This window comes from Thamnophis sirtalis, unplaced genomic scaffold (assembly GCF_051295495.1).
Source record: "Thamnophis sirtalis isolate CommonGarterSnake01/CBP01778 unplaced genomic scaffold, rThaSir2_p1.2 scaffold_9, whole genome shotgun sequence".
NCBI classification, from domain to species: Eukaryota; Metazoa; Chordata; class Lepidosauria; order Squamata; family Natricidae; genus Thamnophis; species Thamnophis sirtalis.
In genome coordinates, this window is record NW_028261389.1 from 48,570,035 (window position 1) to 48,585,177 (window position 15,143).

A 15,143-nucleotide genomic window follows, 5' to 3' on the forward strand; every position below is an offset into this window, starting at 1 on the left:
ATATTAACATTGTTTTACATAGCCTATTAAAACAAGTATTGATCCCATTCATGTTACTGGAGTCTCCAAGCAAATTGCTCATTCCCCGACTGCATTATGGAAATGCAGTGTAGTAATGATTGGGTATTTAGAATAATTAAGAACATCACCTCATTTATATAGTCCTGGTATTTGGACACTTCTTCTTCAATATCAAAGCATAGTTTTCTAAGAGCTAGTAACTGTTTCCTTAGAAGAAGCATCTTTCTGGAAAGAAATATATTTTATATGAAATTATTGTATGGCTTTTGTTAATACGTGATGCTATAATACAGTACAGTAATATTAAATGTTATTCAAAAAAAGGAACTTACCTCATCCAATCCTCTGCCTTGTCTAAGAAGGTTTCATATTTGTTGACACATTCATCCTTGAACAGAGTCATAGCTTTTGTGGCATGCAAACATAGTTTTTGCCTGTAATACCCAGAAAAGAAATCAGAATAAGGTACCAATTTTCCCAATTTATTTGAGAGTTTAAAAACCTATAGAACAGGCACAGCAATTCACCTTCATGTATATAGAGAATACATTAGGTCAATGTGGTCAAGTAACATTTTAGTATGTTCTTGCCATGATAATTCAAATTAATGCACTGCTTTATTTTGAATGGACTCATTATAATGGATTGGCTATAAATTACTTTGATTTGATTTGATTTATTGCATTTCTATGCCGCCCTATTCCCAGAGGGACTCAGGGCGGCTCACAAACCAAAGTAAGGGTGGGGGGAATACAAACATGGAGAAAAGACAACGGACAAACAACTACAACAATTTAAAAACAGTCAACAACCACACAATTCGAGCGGGGGCGGGGAACTCATCAGCCCCGGGCCTGTCGGAACAGCCAGGTTTTAAGGGCTTTGTGGAAAGCCTGATGGGTGGTGATAGTCCGAATCTCCACGGGGAGTTCGTTCCAGAGGGCCGGAGTAGCCACAGAGAAGGCCCTCCTCCGGGTAGTAGCGAAACGGCATTGGCCAGTAGATGGAATTCGGAGGAGGCCTAATCTGTGGGATCTAATGGGTCTATTGGAGGTAATTGGCAGCAGGCGGTCTCTCAAGTACCCAGGTCCAATACCATGAAGGACTTTATAAGTGACGACTAGCACCTTGAAGCGTATCCAAAGACCAATAGGCAGCCAGTGCAGCTCGCGGAGGATAGGTGTGACGTGGGTGTACCAGGGTGCACCCACAATCGCTCGCGCAGCTGCATTCTGGACCAGCTGAAGACTCTGAATGCTCTTCAAGGGCTGCCCCATGTAGAGCGCATTGCAGTAGTCCAGTCTTGAGGTCACAAGGTGACTGATGCGAGGTTCAGGTAGGGATGCAATTGGTGCACCAGGCAAACCTGGGCAAATGCCCCCCTGGTCACAGCCGACAAATGGTGTTCTAAAGTCAGCTGTGGATCCAGGAGGATTCCCAAATTGCGAACCCTGTCTGAGGGGCGTACAGTTTGACCCCCCAGCCTGAGAGATGGAATACTTGGCCAATTGTTGGGAGGGAAACACACCAGCCACTCGGTCTTGTCCGGATTGAGTGCAAGCGTGTTAACCTCCATCCAGACCCTAACAGCCTCCAGGCACTGCCATATCACATCAACTGCTTCACTGAGTTGGCACGGGGCGGACAGATACAACTGTGTATCGTCCGCATACTGGTATTTTATCCCGTGCCGTCGAATGATCTCACCCAGCGGCTTCATGTAGATGTTAAACAGGAGGGGGGACAGGACCGAACCCTGCGGCACCCCATACTTCAGGGGCCTAGGGATCGATTTCTGCCCTCCAACCAACACTGACTGCGACCTATGCGAGAGGTAAGAGGAGAACCACCGAAGGACGGTGCCTCCCACCCCCACCTCGCATAATCGTCACAGAAGGATACCATGGTCGATGGTATAGAAGGCCGCTGAGAGGTCAAGGAGCACTAGGACAGAGGCATGACCCCCGTCCCTGGCTCTCCAGAGATCATCGGTCAGTGCGACCAAAGCAGTTTCCATGCTGTAGCCAGGCCTGAATCCAGACTGAAAAGGGTCTAGATAATCGGTTTCATCCAAGGACCGCCGGAGCTGAGAGGCCACCACTTTCTCAACAACCTTCCCCACAAAGGGGAAGTTGGAGACTGGACGATAGTTGTTTAAGATGGCTGGATCCAAAGATGGTTTCTTCAGGAGGGGTCTCACCACTGCCGCCTTTAATGCGGGGGGAAAGAACCCCTCCCGAAGGGAGGCGATAACTATTGCCTGGATCCAGCCCCGTGTCACCTCCCTGCTGTTCGCAACCAGCCAGGAGGGACACGGGTCCAGCGCACAAGTGGAGGCACTCACAGCTCCTATGGCCTTGTCCACTTCCTCAGGAGTAACAAGTTGAAAGTCAATCCAGAGATGTTGTTCCAGATTCTCCCCTGGTGCCTCGGCTGGCTCTGCGCAATTGGAGTCCAGGTCCGTCCGGAGCCGAGCAACTTTATCCACGAGGAATTGGACGTATTCCTCAGCTCTACCCTGCAAAGGATCGCTCATATCCCTTCTATTCAGGAGGGAACGGGTTATCCTAAACAAGGCGGCTGGGCGTGACTCAGCGAAAGCTATCAGAGCAGCAATGTGAGTTCTTTTTGACATCCGGATTGCCCGGAGGTAGGCTCTGATGCAGGATTTTACTAGTGCTCAGTCTGACTTGGACTTACTGGATCTCCAGTGGTGCTCTAGGCGTCTCTTTTGGTGCTTCATCTCCCGGAGTTCCTCAGTAAACCAAGGAGCCCTCCTGGATCCACTGCCTTGGATCGGCCGTAAAGGCGCAATCCGGTTGAGAGCCTCTGATGCTGCTGAGTTCCAAGCAGCAACCAGGGTCTCCGCCGGACTGCGGGCAAGAGTATCAGGAACAACCCCAAGCGCCATCTGAAAGCCCAAAGGGTCAATAAGGCGCTTGGGGTGGAACCACCTAATCGGTTCCTCCTCCCTACAGTGGGGGGTTGGTCTCCGAAAGTCAAGCCTCAGTAGGTAGTGGTCCGACCATGACAGGGGCAAGATCTCACTACCCCTCAAACCAAGATCACAACTCCACTGCTCCGAGAGGAATACGAGGTCAAGCGTGTGACCTGCCGAGTGAGTCGGGCCTCGGATTACTTGGGTCAAGCCCATGGCTGTCATGGAAGCCATGAACTCCTGCGCTCCATCAGAGTGCTCGCCGAGCGAAGGCAAATTAAAGTCCCCCAGCACCATAAGCCTGGGGAACTCAATTGCCAGCTTGGCTACTGACTCGAGGAGCGAGGGGAGGGCTGTTGCAATGCTGTTGGGAGGCAGGTATGTTAACAACAAGCCCACTTGACCCTTGAGGTCCAACTTCACCAGCAAGGACTCACACCCGACAAGCTCCGGAGCAGGTATCCTACGAGGAGCTAGAGACTCTCGGATAACAATAGCCACCCCCCCCCACCCCTTCCCTGGGGTCGCGGCTGATGAAGCACCTGAAAATCCTCTGGGTATATCTCAGTGAGGGGGACTCCTCCCTCCGGGCCCAGCAGGTTTCAGTAATACATGGCAGGTCTGCCCTCTCGTCTAAAATTAGGTCCCGGACGAGAGGAGCCTTGTGAACCACAGACCTGGCATTTAGCGACAACAGCCTGAGACCAGGGTCCTGATTACTCACGCCATCTGGCCTTGGAGTGGGACTAGAAGGGCCGGAAGGAGGGATCTCTGTGACGTAGGGAACCCTCCTTCCCCGGTAATGGCTAGCCCTAAAGTCCCCGCCATATCTGCCCCTCCCTGTGAAGACCGTAATGCTCCGGCCCACTCCCGTGTCCATGGTCCCTCCACCCACCCTCATAGCCCCCGCGTTCTCTGGCAGGCCCTTCGAATCAGGCATCCTGAGGCTGGGGTTAAGCCCAGGCCCCCCTGACACTTCTGCAGAGCACTCAGTGCAGGAGGTACCTGGTTGAGGTCCCAGCCTACTCAGACATACACAGTCACACAACAAATCACTCCCCACTAACAGTTTAAAAAACACAAAAGGTTACAATAATAATAGGAATTAAAAAGTGGGCACACCCATCAACAGTCACACCATACACACCTCATTCATAAAATGTGGAGAGATTAAAATTTGCGCAGATCTTAGATGGAACACAAATGAGGAAAGGGAGGGAGAGGTACTCCGCTCCTCTCCCTTCCTATGGCAATTAAGTTGACTAAGATGGTTGAGAACCCAGCCACAGTCCACAGAGGGTATGCAGAGGGGGAGGGTAGCATTTCCCCCCTCCGGTAAGGCTGAAAAGGTCCCAAGAGTCTAAGGCGGTTAAGGGGAGCAGAGGACTTTCCTACGCACAGTGGGCATCCCCGTTTGTCCACAAACCAAGGCACTGTAGTAAATGGAATTGAATAAGTGCTGTTCAAGATGGTATTAGTATTCCCAGGGCAGTTGCAGCTCGTGATAGTCAAAACAGCTAAAATAGCTGAGATAGCAAGTCCAGAAGCCCTGGGATTATAGTTAGGTACAAATTGATGTTTAAAGGCCCAGCTGGAGAAGGGCCAAATGACCAACGGAGGGGATAAACAGAAGCTCCACAATGTCAATAAGAGGCAATAGGAAAAACTCTCCAAGTCCACCAAGGGAAAGAGTCCAGACAAACAGGGCTCTGAAGAAGACGAGGGTAATGTTAATACAAAGGCTGAGCCACAGGGGAAGGGGGGAGGAGGAGGGCGTCTGGAAGGGTTATGGCGGCTGCAGTTGCAATCAGCCATCCAAATCGCCCAGTTCACTCTACTTTAGTGTGAACTACTGTAACTTTCAAGACAGATAGATTGTTCCCTTCTCAATTATATATAAAGTAAAAATTAATACATGAAAAAGGATATGCATGCTCTAAAATGCAAATAAACAAAAAAATTTAAAGAACATTTAAATTTTCCTGCTTGGTTGGATGTTTTAGAATATTGCTACCCCTATTTCCCCACATCCACTAAAACAGTGATCTCCAACCATGGCAACTTTAAGACTTGTGGACCTCAAAGCTGGCTGAGGAACTCTGGGAGTTGAAGTCCACAAGTCTTAAAATTGCCACGGTTGGAGACCACTGCACTAAAATAAGCCCTCCTCCCAAAATAAGCCCTCCCCAAAATATTACAACACAGCAGCAGCCATGAGGTGACCATGCTTGCAGTCTCCTGCACCTCAAAAATAAGGCCAAGTGTTTATTTCAGGGGGTCAACGGAAACACGGTATTTTCCAGTTAAATAATTTTTAACCATTGTGTTTAAGTTTAATAATAATTTATCATTTAATAAATCTTGATGTATATGAAGACTTCTAAACCTTCAGAGTTGCAGAAGAGCCAGATTTTTCTTCAATGACTGATGTGTATTTTTTCCTATCACCCTTTCTAAAACTCTGTAATTATGAGACCTAGATTTGTAAAATATAGCGGACTCATTCCAATCTCTGCATACTCAAAAGACACACACGTTGTTTATATATGTTTTATAATTTATATGGACACAGTCGAAAAGGCTGTTGAGTAAAGGAATATTACACAGAGCAAAGGCAGCCATTTGTTACTTCATCCCTAGCTTCACAGAACTTATTCCAATTATATTGTTAAAATCACTAAACAAAGAAAATACAGTACACTACAAATATAAAATCCTTATAAAATAAATGGACTTACTTGTCAAATTTGTGAATTTGTTCTTCGTTATAAGGAAGTCCTAAAGAAGGAACCATTTAAATCAGATTGGATGGTCAAGAAATTATTTCACATAATTAAATTCCCCTGACTAATACACTGATTAAGGGCCAGCAAGTTGGGGTCAACTCTTTATGTCTACACAGACTTTTTTCAGGATGATCTGTCCTCCATTTGGATTTTTAGGGATCTCAGTTGTACATTCACTACTATTCTACTCTAATTCACCCATTTTGCTGGTAATTCTCTTCTCTTTGTTTCTACTTTTCCCAGCATAATGGACTTTTCAAGAGAATGGGTCTCCCCTTAATGTATGATTGTTTGAATCTAGTCATGTATACTATTTCAATTGAAAACTCTGAGTTTATATACACCATGGCCATTTGTTTGTTTTTCTGACAGAATGGTATTCTCAATAGTGTCCTTTATTAGAATTGTACTTCTACTTAAGAGAAAAAAAAATGCTTTTTGCTTTCAGAATTTTTGCCTCACTAAGTCAATCCAGAAATTTAATGATGTTTTGTAATTAATTGAAGCTAAAGCAAAAACTAAATTCATTAAAAACCACTTACTTCTTTCTGCTTTGTCTTTTTTGAATTGATAATAAATATCTGTTATGGAAGTCAATAGGACTTGCAACCTTTCTGGGCTAGAAGAAAACAGAATAAAATAAAAATATAAAGACAATGCTGTTGTGCAGTGCTTTTAATTCAAAGGCAAACAATGACTTTAAGCTCCCAGGATATGAAATTGGCACTTTCTGCAACTTAAACATTTCTTTTCCTAGAAACATCCAGCAACTGTTCAAGATACCTAAACAATCCCAGGAAAAGCTACAAATTAAGAAGCTTCAAGTGTGTCCCCTTGTACATTCCAAAGCCCCATTTTGGCTCCTAATTGAAAGCACAACTATGTTCTAATCTAAACAATTATTCATGCCAGGATTTAAAAGTTAAATAACAAATTAAAATGTGAACTCTACTTACTTTCTATCTTTTGGATGTGTGCCATCTTGGTTGGTCCAGCTATCAGATAGTAAACCACTAGGAGAAAGTTTGTTTTTGATATCCTGAAGAGTAGTCTCTATTGTTCCCTGAGAACTAGAAAGCTACAAAAATACAACAAATTTAACAAAATCTATATAAAAATATTATTCTTTTATAACTTTAATAAAAACTATCATTTGCAACATTTACACCAAGAAATCCCAGGAATTAGAAAAAGCAGAAAATAGGACTATTGCCAGAGGTCAGCAGCACAACTGTATCTTATAAAAACTAAACTTATTCTAGAATTAAAAATATTTCAAAAACAATTTCACTGGGGAAAAAATTTCCATAGTATCTAAGAATGTGTTTACTATGTGTTGTAAATATGTACATTTATATTCAGTTAATACTATATATATATTGTATGTGTGTGTATATATATATATATATTTGAATTACTGTGACTGTTGTTGTGTTTTAATTTGCTTGTCTTTTTGTTTTTCTTTGTGTACTCCCCTTCCCCTCTGTTTGTTAGCCGCCCTGAGTCCCTCGGGAATAGGGCGGCATACAAATTGAATAAACACAAACACAAACACACACACAAACACACACATATATATATATATGTTATATTTGTGCTGATATATAAATAAAGGGAGACTTTATCAGTACAAATATAACAAATGTAACAAAAATATTGGGTTCTGTCTGGATGGTCTCTTGTGACAGCCGAAGGACAGAGAATGGAAGTAGTGATCTTCCTCCCATATTTGGGCATACCGGGGGTTGTAAAATCTAATTTTTCAGGGAAACACGGTAGTACTTATGCAAATTTCAAATGTATAATTTGCCATGTATGAAATATCATCCATACGGGTAGATGGTAATTGTATAAATAAAATTTAAAAATGTGAAATAGTTATATATATATATATATATGATACTACATACCGGTAATCATTTAATTCTACTGGTTCAATATTTATAGATATAATGAGAATTCATTTGACATTAAAAACTATTTCACATTTTTAAATTTTATTTATACAATTACCATCTACCCGTATGGATGATATTTCATACATGGCAAATTATACATTTGAAATTTGCATAAGTACTACCGTGTTTCCCTGAAAATAAGACAGGGTCCTATTTTCTTCTGACCCCCCCCAAATATTGATTGGGTCTTTTTATCGGGGGGAGGGTATTGTTTTGGGGTTGCCAGGTGGCTGCTCTCTTGCGAGCGGGTGCCCAAAGAGCCAGGCACAGCCTCAGGGGCAAAGGGCTGTGTTGCGCTGTCGCAGCAGCGCAACATTCCAGCCATGAGGTGACCACGCTCACGAGCAGCCACCTGGCATCCCCCCTTTCCAGCTGGGCAGAGCGCCACTCACGGACCCAGTGATATCCCAAAGGCTCTAAGCCGCAGGGTGCTTTGCCCTCCCCCCCAAGCTCCCGTGGCTTGACGCATTCGGGATACTCTTAGGTCAGTGCATGGCGCTCTGCCTGGCTGGAAAGGGAGGTTGCGCGAGCGCCTGTTCCATCCCCAGCTGGTGTGCCTCCCAACATCACCATGCCCTGGCCCAGCTGTCCCTGAAGGGCCAGTGTGCCGCTGCCGCCACGGCACTCCGAGCATAACCTATTCTCCAGCTTCCAAATTCCGGAGATCTGCAGCCGAGTCTTTTGGCAGCGGCCGCTCTGCGAGTACACTCTATGGTTGTGGACTGGCTGAGGCAGAGTGTACTCCCAGAGCGTACAACCATAGAGCATATTCCCAGAGTGGCAACTTCCGGAAGATTCGGCATCCTACCTCCGTGCTTTGGAAGCTGCAAAAGAAAGCCATGCGGCGGCGGAGATGCCCTAGCTCTATAAGAAGAGTTAGGCAAGGGCATCGTGAGGTTGGGAGGTGCATGAGTGGGGAGCGGAAAAGCCGCTCACGCAACCCCCCTCTCAAGCCATGCAGAGCCCCATTCACTGACCTAGGGGCATTCCAAAGGAGTCAAGCCGCGGGAGCCGGAGGGTGGCAAACAGGCGCTCAGACAGCTTGGCGATACCCCAGGTCAGTGAATGGCGCTGTGCCTGGCTGGAAAGGGGAGGGTTGTCCAGGGCGCTTATTTTCAGGGGAGGGCTTACATTTTTGCCCACCCGAAAAATGTGGCATGGTCTTATTATCAGGGCATGTTGTATTTTTGGGGAAACACGGTATAAACAATACATTATTATTGCTCTCAGCAAGAAAAATACAAATGTATGTAAAGTTATTTTACTTATTAGAAACTAAAAAAAAATATGCTGTGCAAGTAAATTTCAGTACTCCTATAATTTGAAAGCAACTTTATTGCCTGCTAGAATATTGTAATATAAAGTTTTACCCGTAAGAGTTTTGTGTGTATATCTGAGATTGCATCCACTTCTGATGGTGCCAGATTTTGGTATCTGTTCACAGAAAAGAGAAGACAAACACAAATAAATGAACCTTGGTTTATAACTTTGTTTACAATATCACATTTTTTAATGTAATGCTTTTGAATAATGTTATTTTGGACCCAATTGGAAATTGTGTGTGTGTGTGTGTGTGTGTTTGTGTCTGTGTGTACAAACAAACTTACTAGTATTATTTTAAAAGTCTTGCTCAAATGATATGTGGCTTTAATTAGGCAATAAAAAAAACGTGTGGAGAAATTCCAGTAGACATATGCAATAGCTTTGGTAAATATTAGTTCAATATTTTATGCTAGCAGATGAATCAATGTGTTACTGAAATAATATTTGACATATGATTTATTCTGCTCTTCTCTGGCTCAGGTTTTCTTGGTGCACAAAGCATCCAAAACACAAATAAATAAAAATAAATGACTGAATTCCATTTAATAATATTCCACTGATGCTGTTTAGCTTCAAAGCTTTTTCCATAAATTATGTCAGTAGGCTTGTGTCTTCTAAATATTCTGATTTCAAATTCAATAACTATAACCAGGGCAATTATGTAAACATAATGGCTTTAATAAAAGTAAAACAAAACAAAACAAAACAAAAAATATAGTGTCAAAATGCAATTCAAAATTGCTGATTGCATTAGAAATGAGATCAAAATAGATTTACTATGCAACAAACACTATAGTAGTGAACAACCACCATGCTAACCCACTGATTACATATGTATGTACATATACATACATGTACATGTACATGTATGTACATGTACATATACCGTGTCTTTCGGAATATAAGACACACCAGAGTATAAGTCGCACCAAGATTTTTAAGAGGCAAGTTTTTTAAAAAAGGTTTTGCACTCTGCAGACCTCCCAAAAACGGCCCGTTTTTTGTGAAAATGGGCCCGTTTTTTGTCCCAAAAAAGGGTATGCCTAGTCTTTAGGAGGTTTGTAAAGTGCTCCTGGGGGCTGGGGGGGGGGCAAAAATAAGCAAAATCAGCCTGTTTTTTGCTCATTTTTTGCCCTCCTCAGCCCCCAGGAGCACTCTGGAAGCCTCCTAAAGGCTATGCACGGTCATTTTTGCAAAGGGGGTAGGGTTTTGGGAGGCCAAAAATGCTGTATTTAGTGTATAAGACACACCCAGATTTTTACTCTCTTTTTTGAGGGAAAAAGGTGTGTCTTAAACTTTGAAAAATACGGTACATTGGGGAGATGTCTGGAGGTTCACATGTATGTTCATAGATCTTCCTTCTTAGAATTATTTGGGAACAAACTGTGAAGTGCCAGGGAAATCAGGAGAGCAGACAGTCCAAATGATTATACAGATTTATTGCAAACTGAAACACTCTTCAAGAATCTGAACTAGTAAAGGTCCAAGCAAATTGGCAGTAGATAAGAGTCACGGGAATTCAGGGTGGGCTGGACTTAGATTTCTTGTGGGCATGAAGGGACTCATGACATGTCAAGCTCAGCTTGATCATCTCCTATTACACAAACAGTCCATGAGGCTTCCTTTAGCCACGGCCAGTTTAGGACAACATGGTGTGTTACTTCAATTGTGAAATATTGCCATTAAATAAATAACAATGACAAGAATAGTCATAATCCAGAGGAGGGCAATAGGAATAAATTAGAAACTAAGTCCCTTGAGAGACTGAAGGATCACCATATTGAACTTGAAAAGACAAAGAAAGAAATAATGTTCTTTAAATATCTGGAAAGATGTCACACAAAAAGTCAATATCTGTTCTCCACCATATCAGCATTTATGACAAGGAATAATGGAACTAAAGGGTGCAGAATTTAACTGAATGCATAACATCCCGGGTGTGTATGTGTGTGTGTCAACAATAGTGGAAAAGCAATTTGACAATGGAACCGATTATCCAGATAGATGGCAGACTTTCCATTAAATGTGCTTGTATTTGAGCTAAGGCTGGACCAACATCTTTTGAGAATGAGTTATTTTGGATTTTTGCAAAACAGGTTTGGATGGCAACCTTGGATCCTTCCAACTATACAATTCTGGGATATTACACTGATTTTATAAATCAGTTAGCTAGTACATATTTGTATGGCACTTTGATTTTCTTGCTTTAAAAAGTAGACAAGTGCAGTGTAGATGATTTCTCCTTAAATACTCACATTTTCATAGCTTTTTCTGTATTTCTATTGCAACAGTCCAGCTTGATAACAACCTCTGTCTTTTTGTGAAATGTTTCATTGTATTCTTCTTTGATGAGCTCACTAGAAAACAGTAATTGAAGCAATAAACATAGACATGAAAGCATCATGAATGATTTTTTTGGTCTTATGGAAAAATTATCACTATGCATATTACCAGTCTGTGGAATATATATATATGTGTGTGTGTGTGTGTGTGTGTGTGTGTGTGTGTGTGTGTGTGTGTAAGAGAGAGAGAGAGACACCCCTAACACCCCTTAGGGTGTGTGTTCTGTTAAGATACAGCCTGTTGTGCTGTAAAATGACTTCTACTGTACAGCGCAGTGGAGTTGCCGTGGTAATGGATTCACAGTACTCTACAAGGGGGCTCCCTCTGGTAATGGGGAAAATCCAACATTAGAAGTTACGTTTGGTCCGGACATTTCCCCCCTATAAATAAATACCAGGGCAATGCCAGGTTATCAGCTAGTCTAGAATAATCTCCTGCTCAGTGAGATTGGAGCTAAAGGGCAGTGTGTTATTGCATAACATCTCCATTGTAGTATTCTATTAACTACTCTTAAGTTTTATTACTTAACCACTCTTAATATCAGGACATTCTTTTGAATATTCAGTTTGAATTTCCTTTTCGTTTTAGTTGTTGAATTAGTTGAAACAATCCCAGATTCAAGAGAGAACAAGTCTATTACTTTCCATACATGACACATATTTGGATTTTTGCAGACTGCTGTGCTCCTGTCTTAAGTCTTTATAACATGCAATAAAAGGACTGTGAATTTGAACACTGCAGTATACGATCATTGTCAGTTCAAGCCATTATATTCCTTATATTCTTTCTCTGGTCTTCAAATACAACAATTTACCAGAACAAACATTCATTCTACTTTTTCAGCCTGCACCAAAAAGAAATGTGAAAGATATTTATTTTTGACTTGGCTAATTTTAATCTACTAAAGTAACTAATAAACTCAGTACTATTGATGCAATTAAGAACATTAAAATTGAAAATATTAAATATTGCACAATAATCATTATTCTGCATCCACATTATATCAACTATTTTAATATTTTACATTGTGAGATAAATATTTTTTTTTAATTTTAAAGACTACATCAGTTATGAAGAGGGATATTTGAGACTGTATGTCTGCAGTGAATGGAGCCAAAGTCCCAAATTCCTTCCTTTCTGTACATGCATAGAAGCTATCAAAGAAGCCCCTTCTTCAATTCTGCAGGAAAGTAAAGAAGAACTAAATGGAAAAACCTCCTGATTAAAGAATTTTATTTCCCTTCATCTTTCTTATTAGGAATACAAAAAAAGAATACATATTGCTTTGAACCTAAAACTTAACAATGGGTTGAAAGAAAAATGTTCAGAGTTGAATGTTTAACATCTAGGCTTTATAAACTATGGAATCTGATATTGTTATTAGCAGGTACTTGATTAGTTTGTTTTCTTTCATCAGGAAAAATTTAATTCAATATAAATACTACCTAATTTGCATGAAGTAGTAACAACCAATTATTGCACATGATTGCTTACAACTGGATGAATAGTGCACATAGTTCTTTATTACATTTCTATGTCTTCCAAGGTGTTCATAACTCAGCTGATTACATAATAGCAATAGCACTTAGACCACTTCACAGTGCTTTACTGCCTTATCTAAGCAATTTACCCTCAACAATCTGAGTCCTCATTTTACCGACCTCGGAAGGATAGAAGGCTGAGTCATCCTTGAGTCAATGAGAATAGAACTGCCGAACTGTTGGCAGCCGGCAGTCAGCAGAAAAAGTCTGCAATACTGCATTCTAACCACTGTGCCACCATGGTTCTATATAATCATAAAATATAAGGTAAAGGTTCCCCTCACACATATGTGCTAGTCGTTCCCGACTCTAGGGGGTGCTGCTCATCTCTGTTTCAAAGCCGAAGAGCCAGTGGTGTCCGAAGACGTCTCTATGGTCATGTGGCCAGCATCACTAAGCACCAAAGGCACACAGAACACTGTTACCTTCCCACCAAAGGTGGTCCCTATTTTTTTACTTGCATTTTTACATGCTTTAGAACTGCTAGGTGGCAGAAGCTGGGACAAGTAACGGGAGCTCACTCCATTATGCGGTGCTAGGGATTCGAACCGCCGACCTTTCTGATCGACAAGCTCAGTGTCTTAATCACTGAGCCATCTTATCATAAAATATAATCAAATACAATAAAACAGACCCCTTAGACAGGGTTGACAGAACCATTGTCAAACCCTATAGTTTGACAGTGAACAATTAGAACAGTTTTCATAGCTTCGCAAAATGCATGCAAGGTGAGGGCTCTCTTTATTTCATAAAGTAATTTGGGCCCCTATTCTCTTATACTCTGGTTGGATAGGGATCCAAAACAGCTGTTTGAGGGCATGTACAGAGCATGTTGATTTTGTGAGGAGAAAGTTCATCTTGCAAGTACATGGTCGCTACATCATATAATATTTAACAATTAAAATAAGCATTTTGAAATGGACTACTGGCTTCACCAGGGTTTCACTCAGTCATGGAAAAACACACATTTAATATTTATTCATTTATTTGAATTTATTTATTTGAATTTATTAGCCCATTTATTAGACTCTTCCCATGCCTCCAACTCTTACTTAATTATCCAGTCAGATCTGTTACCTGCAGGAATGACAATGAGAAAGCTGATCAATAGCATCACTCACATTAGCCACCTGATTCCTTTTCGCAGGAGCTCTTGATAAAGCAGTAAGGCTCGGGCAATTCTACAGGCGTAACATACAACCCCTGTTACTGCCTATAAGGAACAAATAAAATGCATTAGTTAATAAATTGCTACAGTAATTTTATTAACAGAAATTTGATATTTAGATGAAATCATATTATGAGGTAAATGGGAATATAATCCACTAAACCTAATACCAAACAAAAATAAAGGTCAATTAAGTTTCTGTATTAGGTTAGAAAGTTGTAATACAAGCTTTGGAAAAAGCAAAAAGTAGACATAACTTGAAGACTGTGTACTATATTACTGAGTGATGATAGATCAAAGAACTTCAGATTAAGGTATAAGACGAGCAATTTCTTATTATATCATTGTTAAAGCAACACTATTAAATTACTACTTATACAATTCTCTCTACCTAAAATTATCTGCATTCAATTCCATTAATTTATTTCACTCCTACACATCTTATATGTTGCTGTTCTTAATGTTTGTTTCACTTAGTTGCAAGATCTGCTTACTTTGCATTGCACTCATCTAGTTCTTAAGAGTGAACCTTTTTAAAAGTATGATTCAGCAGGAACTTTAGTATCTCACACTAGTAAGGGCCGAGAAGGAATGTCTGCTCCCCAGTGACTAGAACCTGGATCTTCCAATTCTTAGCCCAGCATCATAACACGACACTGGCTTTGAAGTATTCATTCTTATGTACATGTAATTATAATTAACTGAGATACTCACTTTTGCCATACTTACATCGCTATCCAAGTCATAACGTTGATGAACCTTAGGAAGCAAAACTGCAATAGAACAGAAGGTTTAAAAAGAAAATTAAAAATTACACACACAGTCAGAAATTTAAAAAAAGAAAAAAACCCAGAACATATCCTTGATATCTGAGAAAATGGCAACTATTATAAAAATTACTAGAGTGATTTTGGGAAAGAACAAATTCATCATAAATAGAATATATTTTTCTAACTAATCCTCTATGCAATTTGTTAAAGAAAATCATATGATGAAAATCCTTTTCCATTAGTATCCATTTCTTTGCCAATAGAAATATCATTATTATTGTTGTTATTGTTGTTG

At 41.0% G+C, this 15,143-nt stretch overlaps 1 protein-coding gene across 2 annotated transcripts in view; it reads right to left on the reverse strand.

The window, feature by feature from the left end:
• TBK1 (TANK binding kinase 1) overlaps positions 1 to 15,143 on the reverse strand; it is a 51,138-nt gene that overhangs the window by 3,742 nt on the left and 32,253 nt on the right. Inside the window, exons 10-18 of one of the 2 annotated variants that reach the window (XM_087723495.1) lie at positions 14,808 to 14,851; positions 14,032 to 14,123; positions 11,282 to 11,383; positions 9,074 to 9,137; positions 6,702 to 6,823; positions 6,288 to 6,364; positions 5,698 to 5,737; positions 354 to 455; positions 150 to 246 (exon numbers count right to left, since the gene is read on the reverse strand). In XM_087723495.1, coding sequence (XP_087579621.1) covers positions 150 to 246; positions 354 to 455; positions 5,698 to 5,737; positions 6,288 to 6,364; positions 6,702 to 6,823; positions 9,074 to 9,137; positions 11,282 to 11,383; positions 14,032 to 14,123; positions 14,808 to 14,851 — 740 coding nt within the window. Of the gene's footprint in view, positions 1 to 149; positions 247 to 353; positions 456 to 5,697; positions 5,738 to 6,287; positions 6,365 to 6,701; positions 6,824 to 9,073; positions 9,138 to 11,281; positions 11,384 to 14,031; positions 14,124 to 14,792; positions 14,852 to 15,143 lie in introns of both variants that reach the window. The other variant, XM_087723494.1, reaches the window with a different exon arrangement.